General features: G+C 50.6%; 1 protein-coding gene across 1 annotated transcript in view; it reads right to left on the reverse strand.

Moving 5' to 3' along the window:
* Nucleotides 1–7670: 7670 nt before the first annotated feature.
* The window catches only part of ptgfrnb (prostaglandin F2 receptor inhibitor b), a 19924-nt gene continuing 17780 nt past the window's right edge, over nucleotides 7671–9814 (reverse strand). The window contains exons 12-15 of the mRNA XM_037475354.2: nucleotides 8411–8597; nucleotides 8214–8332; nucleotides 8066–8116; nucleotides 7671–7953 (exon numbers count right to left, since the gene is read on the reverse strand). Of these exons, the coding sequence (XP_037331251.2) occupies nucleotides 7829–7953; nucleotides 8066–8116; nucleotides 8214–8332; nucleotides 8411–8597 (482 nt within the window). The 3' untranslated portion in view covers nucleotides 7671–7828. The remainder of the gene's footprint in view (nucleotides 7954–8065; nucleotides 8117–8213; nucleotides 8333–8410; nucleotides 8598–9814) is intronic.

The following is a 9814-nucleotide window of genomic DNA, read 5'->3' on the forward strand; positions in this document are numbered from 1 at the left end:
AGTTTATTCTGACTCATTTAATCAAACACGGTGCACGTACGAGTGTACGAGGGGAAAGCCCTGCTGCCGCTTTACCAGATCTGGGTGAAGGGATTTCTCTGCAGCAGCGAGAGATGAGGAAGGAGGCAGGAGGAGAAGGATGCTGCTATTTCTCCTAACGCAAACAGAGCCGACGCTCCCAGAGTTGATGGCGACGGCAGATGGTGGAGGGAAGGAAAGGCAGATGGAAAAATCACTTCCAACATGTTTATCATCGTCAAGAAGTGTGTCTCCTATGTGTGTGTCTGTGTGTGTGTGTGTGTGTGTGTGTGTGTGAGGAGGAATGATTTCCCCGGGGTTAATGAAAAATGTGATTGAGTTTTGAGGAACTCTAGAAGCCACAGTGGTGTGAGAGCGAGGCCCTACAGTGAAACTAAACTGGATCTGAGCACACCTATAGATTAAATTAACTGCAGATCACTTTCACACAGGAAAAAATGTCATCAAATTCTTTCTTCTTTTCTAATTTAATCTCCAAAACATCCTATTCAATTGTTGTATCGTTGCTTTGATCTAAATTCTATCTGATGCATATTTGTTTTGATGTATTTCATGCACCTGTTTAAGACTCGCATGTATCCGTCCTGTATATTATGAGCAAACTACATTTCAGTGGAGGCAAATCAATCAGAACATCAGCCACATGTTTCTCACACTAAACTAAATACGTCTGCGGACTAAATGTCACCGAGTCGTCGCAACTCAAACATGAACTAATGTTTGCAGCAACTTTAGGAACTTCTGGTGCTGGAGTGCTGAAACGGTAACCCATGTGCACAGGCTGATGTTGCCCGCGGGGCAGTAAATGACAGCTGTTGCCATGGTGATGTGTATGCGTGACCGCAGGCGAGGCGGCTGAGAAACTTGAGAACCAGACGTGACTTTGTGACCTCTGCAAACACACCGCTGACAGGACAAAGCACATGGTCTGATCACTGAACGTGTGTGTGTGTGTGTGTGTGTGTGTATGTCTGTGTGTGTGTGTGTATGTGCGTGTGTGTGTGTAGCTGGGAGAGTGAATTAAAGAGCCGGAGGCTTCGAATGTTGTATATATTTTTGTCAACATTCATACGTCAGTCCCGTCGGCTCTGCACACAGTGACATGGAACAGGAGATTCTTAGAGTCAGTGCGACTGACACTTTTGTAGCCGCAAATAAACCGGCTCAAATCCACTAAGAAATAACAGAACCAACACCCTCCTCACTCATAGAAGCGATCCAGTGATCGCTGTCTGTACGAAACTGCTTATTGACGATTCAGCATTCCTTTTAATGGCACCATTTAGACAAAATACAGCTTGATGGGGCTCAAGTTGTATAGCCTGCAGGTGAATAATTGACTCCTAAATAGTATTTCCTGTTTAAGCTCTGTGCAGAGTTCGGAGCATTCATTTCCCCCCGCTCTGTAGGAAGCTCCAGATAGGAGCCTTCGTATGGAGACTGAAACGCTCAGAGGGCGCCATGTTCATGGACGCGACGACCCGGATTCAGGAGTAAATATTTAGCTGAGCGCCGGCTGGAAGCTGATCTCAGAGCTGTGAATGAAGTTGATAGGGAGGTTGTTCAAAGGTCGTCTCCAAGGACGACTCCACTTTGAGGTCACTTGCACCGCTCGTGACCTTGTGCCCAGATCTGGGAGCGCAGGAAGCCTTAAGAAACACAAGATTATAATATTATCAAGCACTTTGTTTGGGCGAGCTGGCAGAGCTTAGCTTTCCCTCTTCAATTAAACTATTAGTGGGATGAAATGTGGTGAGAACAGACATGTGGCTGATGGAAGGTTAATCCTGGCGGGTTTATGTCCACTAGGACGTTCACCAAGGACATCAACTCATTTCATTCTAAGGGATACCCGCCATATTTATAGTGTTTCTTCTGTATGAATGCCTTTTTTTCAATTGAAGGGTGCTATTTTAGAATTAAAATGACTGCTGGAAAAACCTTGATTCAATGATTAAACTAATAGATCCTTTAAAAAAGATGTTTCATTTATACGCAATAGAGAGAAAGGATTCAATGTGACCACTGGGCTTTGTATGCCTCTCCATCCTTATTGTGTATGGGGAACATCTGATCCACACGCACACAAACACACACAAAACACCAGCTCAGCATTTGTTCCCTCAGAGTCGGAGAGAAAGAAAGTTGACGGGTGAACGAGGGGGAATAAACCCCATCACGCTCTCTCTTCAATCCGAGCTCTTGTGTAACACGCGTGTGGATAAAACTTGACTCTAAATCTATGGAAAACAAAACGAGTCAAACGGGCTCCGTGTGGTTCCACGTGACGTTTCACTGGTTGGTGACGGCCACGGGAGGGAACGTCTCTCCAGAGGAAACATCTCGACGCTGTGAAGAAGAAGAAGAGTGTTCCTGTCATGAATGGAAGGGCCTGCAGAAACACTGCTCAGTCCAAATGACAACGATCCTTCTCTGTGGCGATTTAACCAACTTTTAAAACATTTGTGAGCAAATACAACAAAAAAAACTAATTCTCCCTCACTAAATCAATTATGTTTCTTCGCTGCAGGGGTTCATTCTCCACAGGAAACTAACTCTGTTTTTAATGAGCCAATAGCTCAAATATATGGACGATAATTTCACCCCGACGGAAATAAATAGAGAAAATGGGACATTAACATAAACCCGTTAATGAGTATTGTTGCTCCTCTACCCAAGATATTAAGAACAGAAAGGAATGTTTCATAGAAATCAGTAACTTTGATATCAAAATTAAAAATTAATAGGTATAGATGGCAAATTAATTTAAATACAAGATAATTGAAAACATAACACGGTAATAAAAAAACGTATAAATGCATTAATCTGCATTTCTCTCTCTTTAGTGACACCTATGGAAATAATTAGTAACTGCAAGCGTGTTTTTGGGGTCTGACTCTTCAGGCTCATGATCCTGGATGATCATATGTGCCATTATTGGATAAACAAAGTTTCACCACGTGAAGTCTTCAAAGTGGCATAAACAGGACTCAAAATGGGGGGGGGGGGTAATCCAGTAAATCCTGGTTCAGCCAGTCATTCAGACCATCTAAGTGATGAAGGCCAGTCAGCTGCTGAATGCAGAAAGCCCCCCCCCCTCCCCTTTGAATGCACGTGGACTCGTACAACGGCCTTGCTGCTGCGTCTCGGCTCACGCCCCCCCTCCTTAAACCCCTGACATCACACGCTGATGCTGAACGATTCCGTGTCCTATTTGAAGATCGGACTCCTCCACCGCTGACCCGGAGCAGAGCAGGAGAGGCCTCAGGCCCCGGGGGCCTCCACGCAGCCTCATTAGGGCCCCCCCGAATAATGACGGGTCAGCATGACAACGATGGGACCTGACACCCTGCGTGCATAATGGAGCCGAGCGCGGCTCTGTGAGGCCGCATCGGAGGCCCCGAGGATTCACTCGTCGCGAAGCGTCAAAGCGGCGCTTTCGCTCTCCTCCTTCGGCCCCTTTTTTCCGTCGGGAGGAACGACCGCAGCCACGGCAACGCGCCCCGCGACACGCATTTCCGCACAAAATAAATTAGCGAGCCATGCGGCGCCCCCGCGCTGTTTGTCACGTGCAGCCGAGGTGTGAGCCCACCATCCCCCCCCCCCCCCCCCCCCCGGAGCCAGAGGGAGTGTTGCTTTCAGCGCTGGGGATCAGTGTCCACTTTTGCGGCTCGTGGTCGCTCTTCATTTGTAAAAACGTGTCAAGAAACGGCGAGGAAAGTCCGAGCTGCACATGTAGTTTCGGAGTTTGGGTTTTCTTTTCTCTGAGGGCCTTTTAGCGCGATCGAGGGTCACGAGTTTAGAGTTTTTACAAGGTCGTTTACATCTCAGTAAACTCTTCATCCCGAGAAGCCCGGGACATGAGAAGGAGACGGCACACAGAGGTGCCCCCAAAAGCCCGGACCTGCCCCTCTGCAGCGCCTCCACGGGTCCAAACAGGGCCGCGTTGCAGCCCTTATCACTTTAACGCTCCCCCGTGGCAGATTAGCTCGTTCCCTGCTGCCTCGGAACACTGCAGCTGTGGTGTCGACGCACGTTGTCGTTGAGTTGTGCGCGCGTGTGTGCGCGCGTGTGTGTCGCTCTCGTCGTCTCCCTCCCCCCTTTCTGCATATTTTAAGGGCTGTGAAAACACCATTTTTGGCAACTGAGCCCCCGAGGCCTAAATCAAACATGGCGCCATGCGGTCTCAGTGCAGGTCCACTAATGGGAGTCATGCGTCGGGGATGAACGCGATGGATAATAATACACTAATGTAACTCACTCAGCGCGGCGGCTCCAAAAGACAACAATGTGGAGACGTGCCTCCGGTGCCGGGCCACCCCGCGCGCCCTTGGAGGTGTTTGCGCTACGTGGCCGCGCGCCTGCTGGAGCGCCGCCAACGCCGAAGACGCGGCACCATACATGGAGAAGTCACAGGGGCCGCCTGCAGGGTGGCAGCGCTCCAGCGTGCAGGTGGAGGAGCCAAAGGGCCGGTTAACGGCGCGGACCGGGCCTCGTCCGATGGGTATCCGAATCCTGCAGGTTCTGTGCTCCCCTCTTAGTGGGTCCGCGTCTTAGTCAACTGAGTGAAAGTCTGCACAACATGAAAGGGCCTGTGTGTGTGTGTGTGTGTGTGTGTGAGAGAGAGAGATCGAAAGCACAAGAGGGAGGTTTATGGAGAAGTGAGGTCAAATATCTTCAACCTAATAATAAATCACAACCACAGCCCCCCCCTCCTCACATACACACTCTCTCCACCCCCCTTCCGTGTGTTGACATAGTTCCCATGGTGCACGGGAAAGTGTCGTCCCTGCATTCCTGTGCACACAGCCACACACACGCTAACATTTACTCTGAGTGGAGTGGGGGGGGGGGGGTTACCCAGACGGGCCTTAATGAAGAATAAAACACACATGTCGGAGGTTTGTAGGGTCCTGGGGGTAAAAAAAACCTTCCATATAGGATGAAGTAAATATAGTAATACCACAGAGTAGAACTACACGTAGAAGTACTGCGTTTATCTTTATCTTAAGCTGGCCTGTTATAAGCCTCATTCTGACCTCACTCTCCTTTTGGGACATAAACATGTTCCCTCGTTCTGGCCTGTTGACGGTTATGGTTCATTATATGATCGGATCCAAGTTAATAATGCGTCCACGTGCTGCTGCTTGTGACTTTCCCTCTCAGGGAACCCGCGACCCTTCATATCAGAACGTGTGAATGGTCGATATTAATCCAAACGACATGAGCAAAAAGTACAATGTTGGCTTCCGAGTTGTCGGGTGGAATTGGATTGAAATGGAACCACTTCTTACAGCACTTGAAGCGCAGAGGGAGCCGCGTCCCGGCTCTAAAGCTTCAGCGGCCCCGTGATGGATTACAAACAAACTGGTGCACGGTTGACGTAAAAAAAAAACAGGGTCGAGGAGGGTCAAACCCCTCCGAAGGGACGGAAGTGACTCGGGTGCATCTACGTACGTCGGGGCGTCCGGCGTCCCCCCCCCCCCAGGCGGTGAGCGGCAGCTGGAGCTTGAAATCGGCGTTGATTACAACCAACGCGAAGAAAACGCGGCGCCTTCGGTAAACTCGCTCTGAAAACGGTTTGGTTGCGCTCAGGAGCCCTCGAGGCCCGAGACGAGTCGGAGCCGGTGGGCAACATCCCAGGAGAGGAAGGATGGGGAGGGGGGGGGACAATAACCTGTTTCTGTTAATCACCAGCACACCACCCAGCCAGTTAAGGAAGAGAAAGGCTTGATGAGGCCTGAACACACACACACAAAGTGGGTCAAATGGACCCTGAGAGAGAAGGAGTGAGAATTCTTTCCTCTCATCTCCATCTCATGTGGAGATGAGAGGAAACAGTGATGGAGGATGCAAGAGAGAGAGAGGGAGAGGGAGAGAGAGAGAGCTGGATGGAGAATTGTTGTTTAAGAGGTTTAAGACAAAAAGAGCTCGACTGAGGTTTCTGCTCATCTGCATTTCTAATGAAGAGCGAAAGAGGGACGGTTTGGCGACGTGAAGCGAGCGAGAAAGAAAGACTAAAAACAGACAGAGAGTAAATCCCTTAAGACTAACGAGGGGACGGGTGACACAGTATTAAAGACATGTAGATGCAGCCCCACATCCATTTAGAAAACATTTATTCTGACTGAAGTATTTCTTTTTTTTTCTTCTTCAGATGTTTGCAAGTGTAGGAAAACCTGATTGATGGGTTGCCCGGAGACGGACCAAAAAAAAAAAAAAAAACTCCCAAATTGGCCCACATTCGACACAAGTCGCACCGCGAGATACTCTGACCTCATCGGATCCTGTGAGGGGAGAAGGTGGGATGAGCAGCGAATGACTGACAAACCAACCTGCTTATTGAATTATTCATTATCAGAGTTTTGGATTTGAAACCTGTTTCAAAACGTTTGTTTTTTTGGAAAAACCTGGCTCCTGCCGTCCGTGGTTGGTTGTAGTCTGTGTCAGTCTGCATCAGTCCACCCACAAATGAGGCGGTCGGCGGTGTTTAGCGGCTCCGGCGAGGCTTAAAACACGACGCAATCACAACCAGTAAAAAGAACACACAAAATGCACACATCATACAAATCTATTTATTTAAAAAACAAAATAAAAAACACCACTCGTCATACGGGCTGCAATAAAATGACCAAATAAAAAGCACACTGGAAAGTGGCGTGTTCCTTGGCGTGTATCGAGGCCCGTTCAATTCACCTGCAGCCCCTCTGTTCATGATGGTGCTGAAACCCATTCTGAGGACCCCACACACACACACACAGACACACACACACACACACACACACAGGCTCAGGTTCTGCGCTCTACAGCCCCATATTGCTCATTAAGTTTGGATAGTTGCTTAAAACACCTAAAATGCCCCCTTTCTTGCAAACGAGGGACCAAGGTCATAAAACGGTACATGTACCGCTTTGTCCCGCGCACACACACACGCGCACACACACGCACGCACACACACACACACACACCTCTGGTAAAATAACAGCAGGTTACATTTCTGAATATCTTTAAAACAAAAGGTGCTCGCTGTGCCGCTCTTGAGCTGCTGTTGAAGTGTTGATCCGTCGATCAGGAGCCGAGCACACCTGGGTCGGATCGCACGTTGGCACGACGCACACACACACAGACACACACACACACACTGACTGCATATTTCCTAGAACAGCTTCAAAATGTCTCACATTTTGAAATCTCTTAAATTTGAAAAAACAAAACAAAACTAGAGGTGACGACGAAGGTGGTCCTTCGGTCGGGGAAGTCCGCACATCGCACACCCGGCCCGCCTCAACCTCTGCAAATACTCAAATCTACTTCCAGTTCTGCTCGCCTCACCAGGTCCGCCGGCGTGGCCGTGAATCTGAACCGGCTCGTTCTCTGCAATCGGAGAAAAAAAAAAAAAAAAAAAAAGCCAAAGTAGTCCAGCCGGAGCGCTCCATGTGTTCTCCCTACTGGTCCTTTATCCCCTCGGACGCCTCCTGGTCAAATCACCCTCCCTTTAATGTTTCCTGCATACTGTCTTAGTAACTACATCAATGGATCTTCACGGAAAGCAAAGTCTCACTGGCGTGAAAGCCCCTCCCCCGCCTCCCCCGCCTCCCTCCCGCTCCCCCCCCACCCCCCCCCCCCCCGCTCCTCCTCTGCAGAGCCGAGGAAACCCCGAATTCACTCCCAGCGCCCGTCGCACGGAAACAGCTGGCTGTCCCAGAAACGGTCCGTGGGCGCGTGGCGGCTGTGTGCCGGGGGCTTCCTGTGGGCGCCGCAGGGGGGGGGGCGGCGGGGAGAGTGTTTGTCAGTCCATCTCCAGGTCCATCAGCTTGTTGTGCGAGCGTGTGAGCGTGTGCGGCGTGTGGGCGCCGTTGCGGCAGCAGCACTGGGCGCAGACCAGGCCCAGGACCAGGGAGAAGAGGCCCACACCTAGGGGGGGGGGGGGGGGGGGGGGGTGAGAGGGGAGGAGACGCCGCAATATAGATTCAGGTTCTTGGTGGCGCTCTGCCGAGACAAAGTACACATCCTGCGCCACGGTTACCTATTGATGCCGCAACGCCGTACAGCAGAGGCAGCTTCAGGGACTCCCACACTGCGGGGGGGGGGGGGGGGGGGGACACAGAGAGAAACCGGGTTAACGGGAGGACAACGCGGCAAACAACCGGCCTCAACCAAATCGGCGGCCTCACCGGCGAAGCGGACCGTGAGGAAGACCCGAGGCGACGTCAGCTCGCCGGCTTGGGTCCAGGCCCCCGTGGAGGCCGACAGGTACCAGGGAGTGGCGACGCAGTGGTACTCGCCGCTGTCACTGGGGACCACAGAGCACACGGGCGGTCAGGCTTCGCCCCCCCCTCGTTGTCGATCGACCCCCCCCCCCCCCGCTCACCTGTCCTGGGTGCCGTGGATGTTGAGCGCGTAGGCGTGCGCGTCCCGGCGCTCCACCGAAACGTCGCTGGACGAGTTGCGGGCGTCTTTCCTCACGACGCCGAAGCGGTCGATGCTGGCCACCTGCGCGGTCGTCTCGCCGCCGCGCAGCCGCGTGAAGAACCAGCGCACCTCGTAGGCCAGGTCGTCTGAGGAGAGGGGGGGGGGTCCAGCGTTAGTTGGAGCGTTGCATCTGGCGCACGAGGAGAGAAGTTCTTCAAGTCACCAGAGATAATATTTACTTTAGCCTGCAGTACTTCTTCCGTATTTATGACCAAGTTATTTATTAACTGCACTTTACCTCCGGTATGCACAGACAGGTCTGTTTTTACAAGGCGGGATTCGGTGGAGAGAGCGTTATCTTTGGATGACGATGATGAAGAAGAAGGAAATTATGTGCGTTCCTTCTCCAGCCGAGAGGATATAAAAAATTTAAAAAAAAGAAAGGACGGGACATGTGACAGATAAAAGGAGGATAGCGATGACAAAAGAAAGACAACAGGGACGAGGGAGAAATTGTGATAATAGATGTAATCTTTGGAATGGGGGCGAGCGCGCTAATTATTTCCAGGACAACGTGTGGAGAGAGAGAGAGAGAGAGAGAGGGAGGGAGTGAGGGCGAGCGAGCGACAGACAAGCACAAACTAGTCATTAGTCTGTCAGGGAGAGGGACTATTAGCACTGTACCTCCTACACACACACACACACACACACACACACACACACACACACACACACACACACACACACACACACACACACACACACACACACACACACACACACACACACACACAACACACACACTGAGTCATCCTCTGACATTTACGAGACAAATAGAGAATAAAGATGAAAAAAATAAAGACAATGATAAAAAACAATGATGGCGAAAAGAGAAAAGAGGAGAGAGAAAGAAGTGAGGAAGAAGAGGAGTCTAATGAACAGCAGAACTCACCCACAGCGGAGTAATGAATCACATCTCAATTTCTCTTCCCTAATGGTTTTAATATTCAAGCGCTACATCATTAAAGCTCCGCGGCGGCGGGGGGGGGGGGGGGGGGGGGGGGTTGGGTTTTGCCGGCCTCGGTTTGCTCCGGTGTCCCGTGGCCTCTTCACATCGAACAAATCCAGATGTTTCTGCCGCTACCTTCGGGCCGACATTTAACCCGGCACATTTTACAACAAAAACAAACTGTGAATCTCGGCTCCTTAAGAGGATGAACTCAAAATAACTGTGTGCAACATATTTAAAATGGGTTTCCTTGTAATGACTGATATACGGTGCCTTTACTCCCCCCCCCGCCAAAAGCTCAAAGCCGCGTTTTTGCATAAATTCCGCCGGAGCGGCAGCTTGTTTTTTTTTTTT

Source organism: Pungitius pungitius, chromosome 3 (genome assembly GCF_949316345.1).
Source record: "Pungitius pungitius chromosome 3, fPunPun2.1, whole genome shotgun sequence".
NCBI lineage: Eukaryota > Metazoa > Chordata > Actinopteri > Perciformes > Gasterosteidae > Pungitius > Pungitius pungitius.